Source organism: Oncorhynchus gorbuscha, linkage group LG22 (genome assembly GCF_021184085.1).
Source record: "Oncorhynchus gorbuscha isolate QuinsamMale2020 ecotype Even-year linkage group LG22, OgorEven_v1.0, whole genome shotgun sequence".
Classification (NCBI taxonomy): domain Eukaryota; kingdom Metazoa; phylum Chordata; class Actinopteri; order Salmoniformes; family Salmonidae; genus Oncorhynchus; species Oncorhynchus gorbuscha.
The window spans coordinates 49,444,030-49,466,111 of NC_060194.1; the positions used below are offsets into that span (position 1 = coordinate 49,444,030).

General features: G+C 44.3%; 1 protein-coding gene across 1 annotated transcript; it reads left to right on the forward strand.

The window, feature by feature from the left end:
- Positions 1-2,456: 2,456 nt before the first annotated feature.
- On the forward strand, positions 2,457-20,211 carry LOC124009860 (cathepsin Z). Its single transcript, XM_046322066.1, has 6 exons — positions 2,457-2,610; positions 14,131-14,294; positions 14,685-14,864; positions 16,834-16,981; positions 17,310-17,475; positions 19,734-20,211. Exons 1-6 carry the CDS (start codon positions 2,471-2,473, stop codon positions 19,845-19,847), a joined length of 912 nt encoding a protein of 303 aa, XP_046178022.1. The 5' UTR covers positions 2,457-2,470; the 3' UTR covers positions 19,848-20,211.
- Positions 20,212-22,082: the final 1,871 nt, after the last annotated feature.

Sequence of the window (22,082 nt, forward strand, 5' to 3'; positions counted from 1 at the left end):
ACACAAGTTGTGTTTGGAGAAGGAGTGTGTGTTTAACTGGCCTGCTGGATCGTTGTACTGCTGGTGAAAGAGGGATATTGCAAATGTAATGATTGTTTCCGAGTCAACGTTATCAATGTCAGCTAAACAGTGCCCCCTAATGGTGCTGTAATAAATTACAGTTAGAAGGCCGAGTCCCGTCAATGTTTTCCTCTTCTGGCCTCGGAGAAAGACTGTAGGTGATCTGACCTTATCTCAATGAAACTAAACTGTAGTCTATAATGTTATGATGATGATGATTACAGAAACAGGTGCTAGGCAGGTAGCCTAGTGCTTAACGCGTTGGGCCAGTAACCAGAAGGTTTCTACATCGAATCCCAGACCTGACAATGTAAAAAAAGAAAGCTGTCATTCTGCCTCTGAGCAAGGCAGTTGACCCACTCTGGTAGGCCGTCATTGTAAATAACAATTTGTTCTTGCCTAGGTTTTTTTTTAAAGTACAAAGAAAAAAGAGAAGCAGGTTTAGAAAAAGGACCCAGTTGTCATACTTGAGTAACTGATAAGATACCTTCATAGAAAAGGGAAAGTCATCCGGTAAAATACTACTTATCTAAAAGTATTTGGTTTTAAATATAAGTATCAAAAGTAAAAGTATAAATCATTTCCAAATCAGACGGCACCCTTTTCTTGTTAATTTATATATTTATGGTTAGCCAGGGGCACACTGGGCACACTCCAACACTCAGACATCATTTACAAATAGAGCACTTGGGTTTAGTGAGTCCTCCAGATCAGAGGCTAGTAGGGATGACCAGGGATGTTCTCTGTTTAGTGAGTCCTCCAGATCAGAGGCAGTAGGGATGACCAGGGATGTTCTCTGTTTAGTGAGTCCTCCAGATCAGAGGCTAGTAGGGATGACCAGGGATGTTCTCTGTTTAGTGAGTCCTCCAGATCAGAGGCAGTAGGGATGACCAGGGATGTTCTCTGTTTAGTGAGTCCTCCAGATCAGAGGCAGGGATGACCAGGGATGTTCTCTGTTTACCTCCAGTTCGGGATGTTCTCTGTTTAGTGAGTCCTTCCTCTCTCCAGATCAATCAATCATTTAGGTTCATCTTTTCCCCTGATTAGAGTCCCTATTTCTTCCCTTGTTTTCCGGATCCTTGTCTATTGTTCACCGTGCTGTGTCTGTGTATCGCCCTGTCGTGTCCAGCCTTATCTTTTCCCTGTCTTTTCCTGAGAGTCCTATTTCTTCCCTTGTCGTGTTTCAGATGTGTTTCTGCGTGGAGAGCAGGTGTCTGAGATTCAAGTTGACCAGTCTGTTCTCGTCATTACGATGGAATTATGTCTTATGTTTAGTGAGTCCTCCAGATCAGGGATGGGTCAGTAGGGATGACCAGGGATGTTCTCTGTTTAGTGAGTCCTCCAGATCGGAGGTTAGTATGTTCCTCCAGATCAGAGGCAGTAGGGATGACCAGGGATTTAGTGAGTCCTCCAGATCAGAGGGATGACAGGGATAGGGATGACCAGGGATGTTCTCTGTTTAGTGAGTCCTCCAGATCAGAGGCAGTAGGGATGACCAGGGATGTTCTCTGTTTAGTGAGTCCTCCAGATCAGAGGCAGTAGGGATGACCAGGGATGTTCTCTGTTTAGAGTCCTCCAGATCAGCGGCAGTCCAGGGATGTTGTTTAGTGAGTCCTCCAGATCAGAGGCAGTAGGGATGACCAGGGATGTTCTCTGTTTAGTGAGTCCTCCAGATCAGAGGCAGTAGGGATGTCCAGGGATGTTCTCTGTTTACCTCCAGGGAGGTTAGTAGGGATGACTGTTCTGTTTAGTGAGTCTGCCAGATCAGAGGCAGTAGGGATGACCAGGGATGTTCTCTGTTTAGTGAGTCCTCCAGATCAGAGGCAGTAGGGATGACCAGGGATGTTCTCTGTTTAGTGAGTCCTCCAGATCAGAGGCAGTAGGGATGACCAGGGATGTTCTCTGTTTAGTGAGTCTGCCAGATCAGAGGCAGTAGGGATGACCAGGGATGTTCTCTGTTTAGTGAGTCTGCCAGATCAGAGGCAGTAGGGATGACCAGTGATGTTCTCTTCATAAGTGTGTGAATTGGACCATTTTCCTATCCTGCTAAGCATTCAAAACTTAACGAGTACTTTTGGGTGTCAGGGAAAATGTATTGAGTAAAAAGTACATAATTTTAATTATGAAAGTAGTGAAGTAAAAGTAAAAGTAGTCAATAAATATAAATAGTAATATAAAGTGCATATACCCCAAAAACGATTTAAGTAGTACATTGAAGTATTTTTACTTAAGTACTTTACACCACTGTACACAAGCAATGAATGAACATTGTAAAAGTCTACTGAACGGTAATAGCACAGAAATAACACCGGAATAAGATTATTTACAAGCCGTGACGCTAGGTGGCACCCGTTCGCCTTTACAGCATAGACGCGCATTAAACATATCAACGAAGAAGAAGTACAGCAACATGGCGTCAGCTGTCACAGTGTTTATGTTGTCATGTTTGTCCAACGTATTATTTATTTTGGAAGCAGTGGACAACGATTTCCTGAGTACGTTAGGCGCATGCTACAAACCTATCCGGGACGGTAGACCTACATCTGTCAAGTAAGTGGTCGTTGATCAGAGATATTTTTAGAAGAAAATCACCGAAATGATTTTCTCAGTCGACTACTGTGAAGTTACATAAGGGAGTGAATGTTATTCATAGTAAGAGTTACATTGAGAAAATCGTACCCATTCAATTAAAATGAATGGCCATCCCTTTAGCAAAATATACACTGAACAAAAATATAAATGCAAAATGCAGTGTTGGTCCCATGTTTCATGAGCTGAAGTTATAGATCACAGAAATTATCAATGTGCACAAATGTGTTTTTACATCCTAGTTAGTGAGCATTTCTCCTTTGCCAAGATAATTCATCCACTTGACAAGTGTGGCATATCAAGAAGCTGATTAAACAGCATGATCATTACACAGGTGCACCTTGTGCTGGGGACATTAAAAGGCCACTCTAAAATCTGCAGTTTTGTCACACAAAACAATGCCACAGATGTCAAAATGTTTGAGGGAGCGTGCAATTGGCATGCTGACTGCAGGAATGTCCACCAGAGCTGTTGCCAGAGAATTTAATGTTCATTACTCTGCCATATGCCGCCTCCAACCGCCCTCCCAACCACAGACCACGTGTAACCACGCCAGCTAAGGGCCCTCATTTACCAACGTTGCGTAGAAAAGCTTCTAAATTAACTTGTACAAAGAAAATGTAGAATGTTCGCAAGTACAAAAAAAGATGCTCGTACGCTTGGATTTACACATACCTGTAAGTATTTTTGCCTTGATAAATCAGACGCGTTCTAAAACACAGTGTAAGTACACGTGAAGTCTCATTTACATAAAAAACTGCCCTAAATGACCATTTATGGTCACAAACCTTCCCTTTAAATCTGCAAGAAATGTCAGTAGTTTCTGTCCTCCAACCAAGAAGAAGAAATCAAAGAAGACAAAGAAAAACAACTTTTCGGACGCGGAAATAGAACCTTTGATCACCAAAGTGGAAGCAAAACAAGCCAAACGTTTTGGAGCCCTCAGCAATGGCTTGTCAAATAAGAGACCAAATATTACTTGGGAGCAGGTTAAGAGCTGTGGGAAATTCTGCCTCATCTGAGTGCAGAACAGTTAATGAAATTAAAAAGAAATGGTTTGATTTGAAAATGTAAAACAAAATTATGATATAAATACAACAGAAGAAGAGCAGAGAGACTCCTCACTGTCTGCTATGGACCAGCCTACTGTCTGCTATGGACCAGCACACTGTCTGCTATGGACCAGCACGCTGTCTGCTATGGACCAGCCCACTGTCTGCTATGGACCAGCACGCTGTCTGCTATGGACCAGCACACTGTCTGCTATGGACCAGCCCACTGTCTGCTATGGACCAGCACGCTGTCTGCTATGGACCAGCACGCTGTCTGCTATGGACCAGCACGCTGGACCAGCACACTGTCTGCAATGGACCAGCCCACTGGACCAGCCCACTGTCTGCTATGGACCAGCACGCTGTCTGCTATGGACCAGCACACTGTCTGCTATGGACCAGCCCACTGTCTGCTATGGACCAGCACACTGTCTGCTATGGACCAGCCCACTGTCTGCTATGGACCAGCACACTGTCTGCTATGGACCAGCACACTGTCTGCTATGGACCAGCACACTGTCTGCTATGGACCAGCCCACTGTCTGCTATGGACCAGCACACTGTCTGCTATGGACCAGCCCACTGTCTGCTATGGACCAGCCCACTGTCTGCTATGGACCAGCACATTGGCACCGTAATTGGAGAGACCTCAGTGTCTGGCATCATTTGTGATGGTGATACTGAGGACCCTCTCCCAGACCCTGAAGGTATACCAGACACACCAACGGATGGTAACTCAAGCTTTATTTTCACAACCATATTCAGACATGGACCAAATCTAAATATTTTTAATTGACAGTAAATATAACATATACACATATATATATATATATACATACAGTGGGGAGAACAAGTATTTGATACACTGCTGATTTTGCAGGTTTCCCTACTTACAAAGCATGTAGAGGTCTGTCATTTTTATCATAGGTACACTTCAACTGTTAGAGACGGAATCTAAAACAAAAATCAAGAAAATCACATTGTATAATATTTAAGTAATTAATGTGCATTTTAGGCAGGCAATATTCGGCTCCTGATTGGTTGTGAAATGCCAGACCGATCCGCAATCTCCCGTTGGAATGTTCCAGTGGCCAAAAATCCCAAGGTGGAGAGGACTTGGGTATGCACTGGGATGGTACGTTTCATCTCCTTTTCTAAGACTGGAGAGAGTTTGGTTGCAGAGATACAATAAAATAAAATATGTCTTGGTAAACTAAGTCTACTAATAAGCCAATGCATCGCTCTCTGCAAAGATACATCTCATTGAAAAGAAGCTCCCTGCACAATGCAGCTTGTGCCAGATCCTCCACCAAGTCACAATGCAGCTTGTGCCAGATCCTCCACTAAGTCACAATGCAGCTTGTGCCAGATCCTCCACCAAGTCACAATGCCTCATGATGCAGCTGGGTCAGATCCTCCACCAAGTCACAATGCCTCATGATGCAGCTGGGCTCAGATCCTCCACCAAGTCACAATCACAATGCCTCATGATGCAGCTGGGCTCAGATCCTCCACCAAGTCACAATGCCTCATGATGCAGCTGGGTCAGATCCTCCACCAAGTCACAATGCCTCATGATGCAGCTGGGTCAGATCCTCCACCAAGTCACAATGCCTCATGATGCAGCTGGGTCAGATCCTCCACCAAGTCACAATGCCTCATGATGCAGCTGGGTGCAGCCTCCACCAAGTCATAATGCCTCATGATGCAGCTGGGTCAGATCCTCCACCAAGTCACAATGCCTCATGATGCAGCTGGGTCAGATCCTCCACCAAGTCACAATGCCTCATGATGCAGCTGGGTCAGATCCTCCACCAAGTCACAATGCCTCATGATGCCTCAGATGCACAATGCTGGGCAGATCCTCCACCAAGTCACAATGCCTCATGATGCAGATCCTCCACCAAGTCACAATGCCTCATGATGCAGCTGGGTCAGATCCTCCACCAAGTCACAATGCCTCATGATGCAGCTGGGTCAGATCCTCCACCAAGTCACAATGCCTCATGATGCAGCTGGGCCAGATCCTCCACCAAGTCACAATGCCTCATGATGCAGCTGGGTCAGATCCTCCACCAAGTCATAATGCCTCATGATGCAGCTGGGTCAGATCCTCCACCAAGTCACAATGCCTCATGATGCAGCTGGGCCAGATCCTCCACCAAGTCACAATGCCTCATGATGCAGCTGGGCCAGATCCTCCACCAAGTCATAATGCCTCATGATGCTGGGTCAGATCCTCCACCAAGTCACAATGCCTCATGATGCAGCAGATCCTCCACCAAATGTCATGATGCAGCTGGGTCAGATCTCCATGATGCCTCATGATGCTGGGTCAGATCCTCCACCAAGTCATAATGCCTCATGATGCAGCTGGGTCAGATCCTCCACCAAGTCATAATGCCTCATGATGCAGCAGATCCTCCACCAAGGCCTCATGATGCAGATCCTCCACCAAGTCATAATGCCTCATGATGCAGCTGGGTCAGATCCTCCACCAAGTCACAATGCCTCATGATGCAGCTGGGTCAGATCCTCCACCAAGTCACAATGCCTCATGATGCAGCTGGGTCAGATCCTCCACCAAGTCACAATGCCTCAGTGTTGCATTTTTATATCATTTAACAGGTTTAACTCAATTTCCTCCAACCTTACATACCACTCTCTTTCTAATTCACTTTTATTATTCAATTAGGCTTAAATGGTTTCATGTTTATAGAATTCGATAGAAAACTATTAGTAGTTTTAAAATAAATAAAATATATAAAATAAATACATGAATCAATTATGCATGTATTATATTTTTCCTTCGTAGTTTTATGATTTGGTCCAGTATGTCAATCATTTCTCTATTTTGGTGGATGGTATTTCACTATGCAGTTAGGCTTTTCACCCACAAGGTGCTGTGCGTACGCAGGGTCGAGAGGTGTGCTTCAATTTACACACATTCTCAAGTAGAAGTACACATTGCTAAATCATAACACTTTGCTTAGAAAGGATCGCACGCAGCATAAGTTTACCAACGACTTCTGTTCGTAGGCAACATGGATAAATGAGGTCCCAGGGCCTCCACTTCCTGCTTCTTCACCTGATCGTCTGAGACCAGTCACCCCGACAGCTGATTAAATTGAGGAGTTTTTCGGTCTGTAATAAAGCCCTTTTGTGGGGGAAAATGATTTCTAATTGGCTGGGAGAATGCCTTCCCAGGCCCACCTATGGCTGCGCCCCTGCCCAGTTATGTGAAATCCATAGATTAGGGCCAAATTAATTCATTATATGAACTGTAACTCAGTAAAATCGTTGAAATTGGCGCATGTTGCGTTTTTACATTTTTGTTTCAGCAAACGACCTGAACGCTTGAAAAAAAGAAAATAAGAAAAGTGCCCCTCCCCTATAAATAAAACAGGAAGTGGATAACATGTCTGCCGTTTACCCTCAACAGAGCCTTTGATATGCCATTTTATAAACTGTTCTTCCTCTTGTAATCATTACAAAGCAGGACTTTTGATCAGGGCTGCTGGCCAGAGGGTTGTGGGTTCACACCACAGAGGACAAGAGTAGGAGTGGGGTGTAGGAGTGGAGAGTAGAAGTAGGAGTAGGGGTGGAGTAGGAGTGGAGAGTAGGAGTGGGGTAGGAGTGGAGGTAGGAGTGGAGAGTAGGAGTGGAGAGTAGGAGTGGGGTGTAGGAGTGGAGAGTAGGAGTGGAGAGTAGGAGTGGAGAGGAGTGGAGGTAGGAGTGGAGAGTAGGAGTGGGGTGTAGGAGTGGAGAGTAGAGTGGAGTAGGAGTGGAGAGTAGGAGTGGGGTGTAGGAGTGGAGAGTAGGAGTGGGGTGTAGGAGTGGAGAGAGGAGTGGGGTGTAGGAGTGGAGAGGAGTGGAGAGTAGGGAGAGTAGGAGTGGGGTGTAGGAGTGGAGAGTAGGAGTGGAGTGTAGGAGTGGAGGTAGGAGTGGAAAGATCTTTATAGTAAAATCATCGTATTTGCAGATCCAATAAAAAAATGGCCTTTATTTCTTGCAAGTCTACATAATTTAACATATTAGCAGAATATATTTTAATACAAATTACCTCAATTCCAGGCTAAGAATGGACCGAGAGATAGTCCTATGTGTTCATCTTATCATGTTTCTCCAATGACAAATCACGGTGTCTTGTTTGAAACAAAACTGTCCCTGTTTGAAAATCATTTTTATCTGAGACGTCATTAGGAATCTGACCATGGTACTTTCAAAAGTAGGGCCTACCTTTCCACCCCAGACAGAGTAGGACCTACCTTTCCACCCCAGACAGAGTAGGCCTACCTTTCCACCCCAGACAGAGTAGGCCTACCTTTCCATCCCAGACAGAGTAGGACCTACCTTTCCACCCCAGACAGAGTAGGGCCTACCTTTCCACCCCAGACAGAGTAGGCCTACCGACCCCAGGCTTTATCTAGTGGCTACTCTTCTTCTGTGGTTTAACCCAACAGAGGAGGTCACACGTGTTTCCCCAAAAGCTGTCTGGGTTTAAACATATTCTATTGGACAGAAAGTTAATGGCGTAATCAGTTGATAGTGACAGAATTCGATTACTTCTCAAGCAAAGACCATTTTTTTGTCTCCTCAGCTATCGAAGGTTGTAGTTCAGCCTCAATGTCAAATAAACTAAACAATGATATTCCCTTATGCATCCCAGACAGAGTCTTTCCCAGCTTCACTATATATACAGCAGTATGATGACTAACTACACTATATATACAGCAGTATGATGACTAACTACACTATATATACAGCAGTATGTAGACTAACTACACTATATATACAGCAGTATGATGACTAACTACACTATATATACAGCAGTATGATGACTAACTACACTATATATACAGCAGTATGATGACTAACTACACTATATATACAGCAGTATGATGACTAACTACACTATATATACAGCAGTATGTAGACTAACTACACTATATATACAGCAGTATGTAGACTAACTACACTATATATACAGCAGTATGATGCCTAACTTTCACTATATATACAGCAGTATGATGACTAACTACACTATATATACAGCAGTATGATGACTAACTACACTATATATACAGCAGTATGATGACTAACTACACTATATATACAGCAGTATGTAGACTAACTACACTATATATACAGCAGTATGATGACTAACTACACTATATATACAGCAGTATGATGACTAACTACACTATATATACAGCAGTATGATGACTAACTACACTATCTATGTAGACTAACTACACTATATATACAGCAGAATGTAGACTAACTACATTATATATACAGCAGTATGTGGACACCCCTTCAAATGAGTGGATTCAAATATTTCAGCCACACCTGTTGCTGACAGGCCCTGTCCCGCTTCAGCATGACAATGCCCCCGTGCACAAAGCGAGGTCCATACTGAAATGGTTTGTCGAGATCAGTGTGGAAGACCATTGAATGGCCTGCATAGAGCCCTGACCTCAACCCCATCGGACACCTTTGGGATGAATTGGAATGCTGACTGTGAGCCAGTCCTCATCACCCAACATCGGTGTCCGACCTCACTAATGCTCTTGTGGCTGAATGGAAGCAAGTCCCCGCAGCAATGTTCCTACATCTAGTGAAAGCCTTCCCAGAAGAGTGGAGGCTGTTATAGCAGCAATGTTCCAACATCTAGTGGAAAACCTTCCCAGAAGAGTGGAGGCTGTTATAGCAGCAATGTTCCAACATCTAGTGGAAAGTCTTCCCAGAAGAGTGGAGGCTGTTATAGCAGCAATGTACCAACATTGTCATGTTTTGTCATTGATTATCATGTCTTGTCCCTGTGCTTCCCCTTCTATTCCCATTCCCTCTGCTGGTCTTATTAGGTTCTTTCCCTCTTTCTATCCCTCTCTCTCCCCCTCCCTCTCTCACTCTCTAGCTCTCTCTTCTCTCTGATCGTTCCTTCCTGCTCCCAGCTGTTCCTATTCCCCTAATCAATCATTTAGTCTTCCCACACCTGTTCCCGATCCTTTTCCCTGATTAGAGTCCCTATTTCTCTCCTTGTTTTCCGTTCCTGCCCTGTCGGATCCTTGTCTATAATTCACCGTGCTGTGTCTATGTATTGCCCTGTCGTGTCGTGTTTCCCTCAGATGCTGCGTGGTGAGCAGGTGTCTGAGTCTGCTAGGTTCAAGTGCCTTCCCGAGGCAACCTGCAGTTCTTGATCAAGTCTCCAGTCTGTTCTCGTCTTTACGAGTAGTATTATGCCTTTTGTTTTGTAAAGTATCTTTACTGGATTAAAAACTCTGTTTTCGCCAAGTCGCTTTTGGGTCCTCATTCACCTGCATAACAAACATCTAGTGGAAAGCCTTCCCAGAAGAGTGGAGGCTGTTATAGCAGCAATGTTCCAACATCTAGTGGAAAGTCTTCCCAGAATAGTGGAGGCTGTTATAGCAGCAATGTACCAACATCTAGTGGAAAGCCTTCCCAGAAGAGTGGAGGCTGTTATAGCAGCAATGTTCCTACATCTAGTGGAAAGCCTTCCCAGAAGAGTGGAGGCTGTTATAGCAGCAATGTTCCAACATCTAGTGGAAAGCCTTCCCAGAAGAGTGGAGGCTGTTATAGCAGCAATGTTCCAACATCTAGTGGAAAGTCTTCCCAGAATAGTGGAGACTGTTATAGCAGCAATGTACCAACATCTAGTGGAAAGCCTTCCCAGAAGAGTGGAGGCTGTTATAGCAGCAAAGGGGGGATCAACTCCATATTAATGCCCATGATTTTGGAATAAGATGTTCTACGAACAGGTGTCCACATACAGTCCTGGTTTTAACTTAACAGCCCTTCACTGACACAGAGGAAGGCTATTTAAAGAGTGTATGGTGGGTGGAGGAAATTACCTACAAATCTATGGATATAGCAGTTTATAGCCTAATGTCTGTCTATCAGGTAGGTCCCACCTCTTATTTCTTAAATAGGAAGACATAGGCTCCAACACAAAGCCCTCTTGATGTTAGTAGAGTCTAATTCAAATGAAGATGTTTTAAATGAATTGTACCTACTGGAATTTGCCTACTTTCAGCACCGTGAGCTGTCCATTTCTGATTGATTGTGGCAGCTACTGCTTCAAGTTTCAGAACCACAATGTCAGTTACTAGAATCTGTCTTAATGTGAGGTCAATAACTCAATAACCCAAGTGCATGTTTTGGGACTAGGCCTAATCAAACATTATTTTCAGATGAAGCCTTCGACTCTCCTCCTGAACTACCACTGTAGACCTATACAGCACAGTCATTGGTTAATAAGGAGCACACAAAAAAACAACGTTTTTATCAGGAAGAGCAGAGCAGGCTGGGGATCAGGGTTGGAATATCCATGTCAGTGTGTGATGCAGCCTAGTTTTATTCACACCATCTCAGCAGCACAAAAACACTCAGGAAGGAAGTACATTTTCATAGATGTATAACTTTGCTATGTGCTTCTACGAGAATGTACTTTGTTCTGCCTGCTGTATAACCTGCTGTATAACCTGCTGTATAACCTGCTGTATAACCTGCTGTATAACTATAACCTGCTGTATAACCTGCTGTATAACCTGCTGTATAACCTGCTGTATAACCTGCTGTATAACCTGCTGTATAACCTGCTGTATAACTATAACCTGCTGTATAACCTGCTATGGATATAGCAGTTTATAGCCTAATGTATGTATAACCTGCTGTATAACCTGCTGTATAACCTGCTGTATAACTATAACCTGCTGTATAACCTGCTGTATAACTATAACCTGCTGTATAACCTGCTGTATAACCTGCTGTATAACCTGCTGTATAACCTGCTGTATAACTTGCTGTATAATTGATTGCTGTATAACCTGCTGTATAACCTGCTGTATAACTAGAACCTGTCTGCTGTATAACTATAACCTGCTGTATAACCTGCTGTATAACTATAACCTGCTGTATAACCTGCTGTATAACCTAACCTGCTGTATAACCTGCTGTATAACTATAACCTGCTGTATAACCTGCTGTATAACCCTGCTGTATAACCTGCTGTATAACCTGCTGTATAACCTGCTGTATAACCTGCTGTATAACCTGCTGTATAACTATAACCTGCTGTATAACCTGCTGTATAACCTGCTGTATAACCTGCTGTATAACCTGCTGTATAACTTTTCATAACCTGCTGTATAACTGCTGTATAACTATAACCTGCTGTATAACCTGCTGTATAACTATAACCTGCTGTATAACCTGCTGTATAACCTGCTGTATAACCTGCTGTATAACCTGCTGTATAACCTGCTGTATAACCTGCTGTATAACCTGCTGTATAACCTGCTGTATAACCTGCTGTATAACTATAACCTGCTGTATAACCTGCTGTATAACCCTGCTGTATAACCTGCTGTATAACTATAACCTGCTGTATAACCTGCTGTATAACCTGCTGTATAACCTGCTGTATAACCTGCTGTATAACCTGCTGTATAACTATAACCTGCTGTATAACCTGCTGTATAACCTGCTGTATAACCTGCTGTATAACCTGCTGTATAACCTGCTGTATAACTATAACCTGCTGTATAACCTGCTGTATAACTATAACCTGCTGTATAACCTGCTGTATAACCTGCTGTATAACCTGCTGTATAACCTGCTGTATAACCTGCTGTATAACTATAACCTGCTGTATAACTATAACCTGCTGTATAACTATAACCTGCTGTATAACCTGCTGTATAACCTGCTGTATAACCTGCTGTATAACTATAACCTGCTGTATAACCTGCTGTATAACCTGCTGTATAACTATAACCTGCTGTATAACCTGCTGTATAACTGCTGTATAACCTGCTGTATAACCTGCTGTATAACTGTATAACTATAACCTGCTGTATAACCTGCTGTATAACCTGCTGTATAACCTGCTGTATAACCTGCTGTATAACCTAACCTGCTGTATAACCTGCTGTATAACCTGCTGTATAACCTGCTGTATAACCTGCTGTATAACTATAACCTGCTGTATAACCTGCTGTATAACTATAACCTGCTGTATAACCTGCTGTATAACCTGCTGTATAACCTAACCTGCTGTATAACCTGCTGTATAACTATAACCTGCTGTATAACTATAACCTGCTGTATAACTATAACCTGCTGTATAACCTGCTGTATAACTATAACCTGCTGTATAACCTGCTGTATAACCTAACCTGCTAACTATAACCTGCTGTATAACCTGCTGTATAACTATAACCTGCTGTATAACCTGCTGTATAACCTGCTGTATAACTATAACCTGCTGTATAACTATAACCTGCTGTATAACCTGCTGTATAACTATAACCTGCTGTATAACCTGCTGTATAACCTGCTGTATAACTATAACCTGCTGTATAACCTGCTGTATAACTATAACCTGCTGTATAACCTGCTGTATAACCTGCTGTATAACTATAACCTGCTGTATAACCTGCTGTATAACTATAACCTGCTGTATAACCTGCTGTATAACCTGCTGTATAACTATAACCTGCTGTATAACTATAACCTGCTGTATAACCTGCTGTATAACCTGCTGTATAACCTGCTGTATAACCTGCTGTATAACCTGCTGTATAACCTGCTGTATAACCTGCTGTATAACCTGCTGTATAACCTGCTGTATAACCCTGCTGTATAACCTGCTGTATAACTATAACCTGCTGTATAACCTGCTGTATAACTATAACCTGCTGTATAACTATAACCTGCTGTATAACCTGCTGTATAACCTGCTGTATAACCTGCTGTATAACTGCTGTATAACCTGCTGTATAACTATAACCTGCTGTATAACCTGCTGTATAACTATAACCTGCTGTATAACCTGCTGTATAACCTGCTGTATAACCTGCTGTATAACCTGCTGTATAACTATAACCTGCTGTATAACCTGCTGTATAACCTGCTGTATAACTATAACCTGCTGTATAACCTGCTGTATAACCTGCTGTATAACCTGCTGTATAACCTGCTGTATAACCTGCTGTATAACCTGCTGTATAACCTGCTGTATAACCTGCTGTATAACCTGCTGTATAACCTGCTGTATAGCCCACAGGCTATGGATCATTTTATTGAGACCACACTGAATAGCCTGTAAGCTCATTTGATATTATCTGACGTCAATATCTAGCCTAATAATGAGCAACTCATTCTAAAACACTAAGAAATATTGGAATGTCATCATCATTACAAATGACATGACCCTCCCCTGTGTTAAAACAAATACTAAACACAAAGCATGCCCCCTCCCCCATTTCCCTCCAGGTTACCAACCTGTAAATAATGATCCCTCCTAAACAGTGTTTTAGTAACAAAATATCATTATTTTGAATCTGTATCTCTATAAATAGTGCAGGAAATGGAGATACATGCTGTTGTTCTTGTCATTTCCCAGGACATATCCCCGACCACATGAATACCTTGATGTGTCTGAGCTACCAGCAGTTTGGGACTGGAGAAACATTGAGGGGAAAAACTATGCCAGCATCACGAGGAACCAACACATTCCACAGTACTGCGGCTCGTGCTGGGCCATGGGATCTAGCAGTGCAATTGCCGGTAATTTCTCCTCCACAATGTTATACAATGTTGCCAATAATACACATTTGACCATTTCTGGACTGATATAACTCACTAACTTGTTACAATGTAACAATGAACTTAATATGAACTATTAACTAGTTACAATGTAACAACATTGTAACAATGATCTTAACGTGAACAATTAACGTGTTACAAATGTAACAAATCACAAGCTGTCATTATTGTTACAAATGTAACAAATCACAAGCTGTCATTATTGTTACAAATGTAACAAATCACAAGCTGTCATTATTGTTACAAATGTCACTCCGTATTATGTTTTTACAGGCTAACCTTGTGATAAAAGTGATCTAATAAACTTATTTACAGTCATACATTTGTTCACGTTTGTTGTCCCCCCCCCAGACCGTATCAACATCAAGCGTGGTGGTACGTGGCCATCAGCCTATCTGTCTGTCCAGAACGTGATAGACTGTGGCCATGCTGGGTCCTGCTACGGAGGAGACCACACAGGGGTGTACCAATACGCTCACCAGAAGGGCATCCCCGACGAGACATGCAACAACTATCAGGCTAAGAACCAAAGTAGGGCCGATAACATGGCTTTTAACATTTTGGTCACCTGATTTGGGTGACAAGAGATTAGTTTTTCTAACTATTTTTCTGTACACATTAGTTTAAAGCCGTGCACTATGGGGGATAGGGTGCATGGATTGTTACATTAGTTTAAAGCCGTGCACTATGGGGGATAGGGTGCATGGATTGTTACATTAGTTTAAAGCCGTGCACTATGGGGGATAGGGTGCATGGATTGTTACATTAGTTTAAAGATGGGGGATAGGGTGCATGGATTGTTACATTAGTTTAAAGCCGTGCACTATGGGGGATAGGGTGCATGGATTGTTACATTAGTTTAAAGCCGTGCACTATGGGGGATAGGGTGCATGGATTGTTACATTAGTTTAAAGCCGTGCACTATGGGGGATAGGGTGCATGGATTGTTACATTTGAATTTTGTCTCATAGCATCATCACTCACCCTTGTGAGCTCTCTCAACCAGTGAGCTCTATGTTCTACAGAGTGTGAGCTCTGTGAGCTCTATGTTCTACAGAGTTGATCTCTCTCAACCAGTGAGCTCTATGTTCTACAGAGTGTGAGCTCTCTCAACCAGTGAGCTCTATGTTCTACAGAGTGTGAGCTCTCTCAACCAGTGAGCTCTATGTTCTACAGAGTGTGAGCTCTCTCAACCAGTGAGCTCTATGTTCTACAGAGTGTGAGCTGTTCAACCAGTGAGCTCTATGTTCTACAGAGTGTGAGCTCTCTCAACCAGTGAGCTCTATGTTCTACAGAGTGTGAGCTCTCTCAACCAGTGAGCAAGAGTGTGATCTCAACCAGTGAGCTCTATGTTCTACAGAGTGTGAGCTCTCTCAACCAGTGAGCTCTATGTTCTACAGAGTGTGAGCTCTCTCAACCAGTGAGCTCTATGTTCTACAGAGTGTGAGCTCTCTCAACCAGTGAGCTCTGTTCTACAGAGTGTGATTTCTCTCAACCAGTGAGCTCTATGTTCTACAGAGTGTGATCTCTCAAAACCAGTGAGCTCTATGTTCTACAGAGTGTGATCTCTCTCAACCAGTGAGCTCTATGTTCTACAGAGTGTGAGCTGTTCAACCAGTGAGCTCTATGTTCTACAGAGTGTGAGCTGTTCAACCAGTGAGCTCTATGTTCTACAGAGTGTGAGCTGTTCAACCAGTGAGCTCTATGTTCTACAGAGTGTGAGCTCTCTCAACCAGTGAGCTCTATGTTCTACAGAGTGTGAGCTCTCTCAACCAGTGAGCTCTGTTCTACAGAGTGTGAGCTCTCTCAACCAGTGAGCTCTATGTTCTACAGAGTGTGAGCTCTCTCAACCAGTGAGCTCTATGTTCTACAGAGTGTGAGCTCTCTCAACCAGTGAGCTCTATGTTCTACAGAGTGTGAGCTCTCTCAACCAGTGAGCTCTGTTCTACAGAGTGTGATTTCTCTCAACCAGTGAGCTCTGTTCTACAGAGTGTGATCTCTCAAAACCAGTGAGCTCTATGTTCTACAGAGTGTGATCTCTCTCAACCAGTGAGCTCTATGTTCTACAGAGTGTGAGCTGTTCAACCAGTGAGCTCTATGTTCTACAGAGTGTGAGCTCTCTCAACCAGTGAGCTCTGTTCTACAGAGTGTGATCTCTCTCAACCAGTGAGCTCTGTTCTACAGAGTGTGATCTCTCTCAACCAGTGAGCTCTATGTTCTACAGAGTGTGAGCTCTCTCAACCAGTGAGCTCTGTTCTACAGAGTGTGATCTCTCTCAACCAGTGAGCTCTGTTCTACAGAGTGTGATCTCTCTCAACCAGTGAGCTCTATGTTCTACAGAGTGTGATCTCTCTCAACCAGTGAGCTCTATGTTCTACAGAGTGTGATCTCTCTCAACCAGTGAGCTCTATGTTCTACAGAGTGTGAGCTCTCTCAACCAGTGAGCTCTATGTTCTACAGAGTGTGAGCTCTCTCAACCAGTGAGCTCTATGTTCTACAGAGTGTGAGCTGTTCAACCAGTGTGGGACGTGTTCCTCTGATGCGTGTGCTGTGGTGCAGAACTACACCCTGTGGAAGGTAGGAGACTACGGGGAGGTGTCAGGACGAAACCAGATGAAGGCTGAGATATACACCAACGGGCCAATCAGGTGAGATCTGTGTTCTTTGGTTCGTCATGTAAACATTTCTCTCAGTCTGAAGAACAAAATCACAAGTAAAAGTTCTTTATTTTAATTTTAATTAATTAAAATAATCAAGAAGTAGAAAATAGGATTTTCACATTTTTTTTGAATCTCAAAATAATACAATCTTTTTGATATCAACAAAATGCCCTTTTTTTAGCCTTGAGTGTTGAAATGTATAACGTTAGCAATACGTACATGTAATACATGTAGTAAAATGTCCTTTGTAACTTGTGTTCTTGCTTTTGATAAACCTCATTCTCACGTTGTGGCTGTTGTTCCGTCCTCTGCTCAGCTGCGGTGTGATGGCTACGAAGGGCCTGGAGGCGTATCGTGGTGGTGTGTTTGCCGAGTTCCACCCCTTGTCTCTAATGAACCATATCATCTCAGTAGCAGGCTGGGGGGTGGCGGAGGACGGGACAGAGTACTGGGTGGTCCGCAACTCCTGGGGAGAACCTTGGGTTAGTCTCTCTTGTACAATACATTCATTATTGGACTTGTATGGAATATTTACTCATTGAAAGACTGGACAACATACACAATATGTACAAAAGTATGTGGACACCCCTTCAAATGAGTGGATTCGGGTATTTCAGCCTCACCCGTTGCTGACAGGTATATCATTTTGAGCACACAGCCATGCAATCTCCATAGACAACCCCTGGCAGTAGAATGGTCTTACTGCAGAGCTCAGTGACTTTCAACGTCCCAGAAAAGATGTCTGGGTTTAAGCGTGTTCTATTGTACAGAAAGTGAATAGCTTATAAGCAAGATGGCGCCGACAGTCATGGCAGCTCTGCTTCCAGCTCCTAAGCAGTAATTCGTTGTTTTTTTTTGTGCTCCATAACACTCGCTCTGGAATAACATTGGACCACTGCTACTCAACTTTTCGAAATGCCAAGGCAATTACTTTCCCCAAGTAAAGTCAAAAGATGTTTTGTCTCGTCGGCTATAGAAGGTTTTAGTTCAGCCTCGGAATGTAAAAGAAACTTAACAATGACGTTAAGTTTGGTGGAGGAGAAATAATGGTCTGGGGCTGTTTTTCATGGTTCAGGCTCGGCCCCTTAGTTCAAGTGAAATATTAACGCTACAGCATACAATTACATTCTAGACGATTCTGTGACTCCAACTTTGTGGCAACAGTTTGGGGAAGGCTCTTTCCTGTTTCAGCATGAACAATGCCCCCGTGCACAAAGTGAGGTTCCTACAGAAATGGTTTGTTGAGATCAGTGTGAAGGGATTTGAATGGCCTGCACAGAGCCCTGACCTCATCCCCATCGAACACCTTTGGGATGAATTGGAACACCGACTGCGAGTCAGGCCTTAATTACTCAACATCAGAGCCCGACCTCACAAATGCTCTTGTGGCTGAATGGAAGCAAGTCCCTGCATCAATGTTCCAACATGTAGTGGAAAGCCTTCCCAGAAGAGTGGAGGCTGTTATAGCAGCAAGAACATCTAGTGGAAAGCCTTCCCAGAAGACTGGAGGCTGTTATAGCAGTTCCAACATCTAGTGGAAAGCATTCCCAGAAGAGTGGAGGCTGTTATAGCATCAATGTTCCCAGAAGAGTGGAGGCATCTGTTCCTACATCTGGAAAGCATTCCCAGAAGAGTGGAGGCTGTTATAGCAGCAATGTTCCAACATCTAGTGGAAAGCCTTCCCAGAAGAGTGGAGGCTGTTATAGCAGCAATGTTCCAACATCTAGTGGAAAGAGTGGAGGCTGTTATAGCAGCAATTCCCATGAAAAGAGAAGAGTGGAGGCTGTTATAGCAGCAATGTTCTAGTGGAAAGCCTTCCCAGAAGAGTAGAGGCTGTTATCTCAATGTTCCAACATCTAGTGGAAAGCCTTCCCAGAAGAGGCTGGAGGTTCCTGTGGAAAGCCTATAGCAGCAATGTTCCTACATCTAGTGGAAAGCCTTCCCAGAAGAGTGGAGGCTGTTATAGCAGCAATGTCAGAACATCTAGTGGAAAGCCTTCCCAGAAGAGTGGAGGCTGTTATAGCAGCAATGTTCCAACATCTAGTGGAAAGCCTTCCCAGAAGAGTGGAGGCTGTTATAGCAGCAATGTTCCTACATCTAGTAGAAAGCCTTCCCAGAAGAGTGGAGGCTGTTATAGCAGCAATGTTCCAACATCTAGTGGAAAGCCTTCTCAGAAGAGTGGAGGCTGTTATAGCAGCAAAGGGGGGAACAACTCCATATTAATACCCATGATTTTGGAATGTGATGTTCCTTCTGTAGCTCAGTTGGTAGAGCATGGCGCTTGTAGGGGTAGTCCACCACCCATACTGAATGTATGGTGACTGTATGCTTTGGATAAAAGTGTATGGCATATATTATTATTATTATGTTCGACGAGCAGGTGTCCACATTCTGTTGGTCATGTAGTTTATGAGCTTCCCTTTCTGTTGTTCCTGTTTTGGATGATTTTATAGGACCAAACTGTGTCTTGTACTCATCTATACATCGATGATGTAAACATGGGGCGGCAGCGTAGCCTAGTGGTTAGATCGTTGGACTAGTAACCGGAAGGTTGCGAGTTCAAACCCCCAAGCTGACAAGGTACAGCTGTCGTTCTGCCCCTGAACAGGCAGTTAACCCACTGTTCCCAGGCTGTCATTGAAAATAAGAATGTGTTCTTAACTGACTTGCCTGGTTAAATAAAGGTCAAATTAAAAATTAAAAATGGAGGGTAACGGTGTTTTGTTTTGGGTTTCTGCAGGGAGAGTACGGCTGGGCGAGGATCGTAACCAGTGCTTATAAAGGAGGGAAAGGTAACTGGTACAACCTGGCCATAGAGAAGAGCTGTGCTTACGGAGACCCCATCGTTACGTAGAGGACAAGAGGAAACAATCATAACCATAACCATCAGCCGACTGACCTGATCACTGAATATTAATACTGGAGAATACCGTCTTAGAGTCAAGATGCTGATCTAGGATCAGTTTAGCCTATTAGATTGTAGTGAATAAGAACTTCATGGACAGAGAGGGTCTGATCCGAGATCAGCACTCCTACTGTGAGACGCTTTGTGAATATAGGACCTGGACGCTACCTCGTCCTTCATTCGTAGCGCCTCTCCTCCTCTCCTACCTCCTTCTCTCCTCCTCACCTACCTCCTCTCTCCTCCTCTCCTACCTCCGCTCTCCTCCTCCTCTCCCAACTCCTCTCTCCTGCTCTCTCCTCCTCTCCCAACTCCTCATCTCCTCCTCTCCTCTCCTACCTCCTCCTCATCTCCTCTTCTCCTACCTCGTCCTTCATTAGTAGCCTCTCTCCTCCTCCTCTCCTACCTCATCCTTCATTAGTAGCCTCTCTCCTCCTCCTCTCCTCCTCTCCTACCTCCTCATCTCCTCCTCTACTACCTTGTCCTTCATTAGTAGCCTCTCCTACCTCCTTCTCTCCTCCTCCTCTCCTACCTCCTTCTCTCCTCCTCCTCTCCTACCTCCTTCTCTCCTCCTCCTCTCCTACCTCCTTCTCTCCTCCTCCTCTCCTACCTCCTTCTCTCCTCCTCCTCTCCTACCTCCTTCTCTCCTCCTCCTCTCCTACCTCCTTCTCTCCTCCTCCTCTCCTACCTCCTTCTCTCCTCCTCCTCTCCTACCTCCTTCTCTCCTCCTCCTCTCTCCTCCTCTCCTACCTCTTCCTCTCTCACCTCTTCCTCTCTCCTACCTCCTTCTCTCCTCCTCTCCTACCTCCTCCTCTCTCCTCCTCTCCTACCTCCTCCTCTCCTACCTCTTCCTCTCTCCTCCTCTCCTACCTCCTTCTCTCTCCTCCTCTACTACCCCCTCCTCTCTCCTCCCCTCTCCTCCTCTACTACCTCCTCTCTCCTCCCCTCTCCTCCTCTACTACCTCCTCCTCTCTCCTGCCCTCTCCTCCTCTACCTCCTCCTCTCTCCTCCTCTCCTACCTCCTCCTCTCTCCTCCTCTACTACCTCCTCCTCTCTCCTCCTCTACTACCTCCTCCTCTACTACCTCCTTCTCTCCTCCTCTCCTACCTCCTCTCCCAACTCCTCTCTCCTGCTCTCTCCTCCTTCTCTCCCAACTCCTCCTCATCTCCTCCTCATCTCCTCTCCTTCTCTCCTCATCTCCTCCTCTCCTACCTCGTCCTTCATTAGTAGCCTCTCCCCGCCTCCTCTCCTACCTCCTCATCTCCTCCTCTCCTACCTCAAATCAAATCAAATCAAATTTATTTATATAGCCCTTCGTACATCAGCTGATATCTCAAAGTGCTGTACAGAAACCCAGCCTAAAACCCCAAACAGCAAACAATGCAGGTGTAAAAGCACGGTGGCTAGGAAAAACTCCCTAGAAAGGCCAAAACCTAGGAAGAAACCTAGAGAGGAACCGGGCTATGTGGGGTGGCCAGTCCTCTTCTGGCTGTGCCGGGTAGAGATTATAACAGAACATGACCAAGATGTTCAAATGTTCATAAATGACCAGCATGGTCAAATAATAATAAGGCAGAACAGTTGAAACTGGAGCAGCAGCACAGTCAGGTGGACTGGGGACAGCAAGGAGCCATCATGTCAGGTAGTCCTGGGGCACGGTCCTAGGGCTCAGGTCCTCCGAGAGAGAGAAAGAAAGAGAGAATTAGAGAGAGCATATGTGGGGTGGCCAGTCCTCTTCTGGCTGTGCCGGGTGGAGATTATAACAGAACGTGGCCAAGATGTTCAAATGTTCATAAATGACCAGCATGGTTGAATAATAGTAAGGCAGAACAGTTGAAACTGGAGCAGGAGCATGGCCAGGTGGACTGGGGACAGCAAGGAGTCCTCATGTCAGGTAGTCCTGGGACATGGTCCTAGGGCCCAGGCCAGTTGAAACTGGAGCAGCAGCATGGCCAGGTGGACTGGGGACAGCAAGGAGTCATCATGTCAGGTAGTCCTGGGGCATGGTCCTAGGGCTCAGGTCCTCCGAGAGAGAGAAAGAAAGAGAGAAGGAGAGAATTAGAGAACGCACACTTAGATTCACACAGGACACCTGAATAGGACAGGAGAAGTACTCCAGATAAACAAACTGACCCTAGCCCCCCGACACATAAACTACTGCAGCATAAATACTGGAGGCTGAGACAG

Coding starts and splice junctions, on each gene's coding strand:
- LOC124009860 (XM_046322066.1), top strand. CDS start 2,471: ATGGCGTCAGCTGTCACAGTGTTTATGTTGTCATGTTTGTCCAACGTA. Junction 14,865..16,833: donor CTATCAGGCTAAGAACCAAA/GTAGGGCCGATA, acceptor TATGTTCTACAG/AGTGTGAGCTGTTCAACCAG. Junction 16,982..17,309: donor TACACCAACGGGCCAATCAG/GTGAGATCTGTG, acceptor TCCTCTGCTCAG/CTGCGGTGTGATGGCTACGA.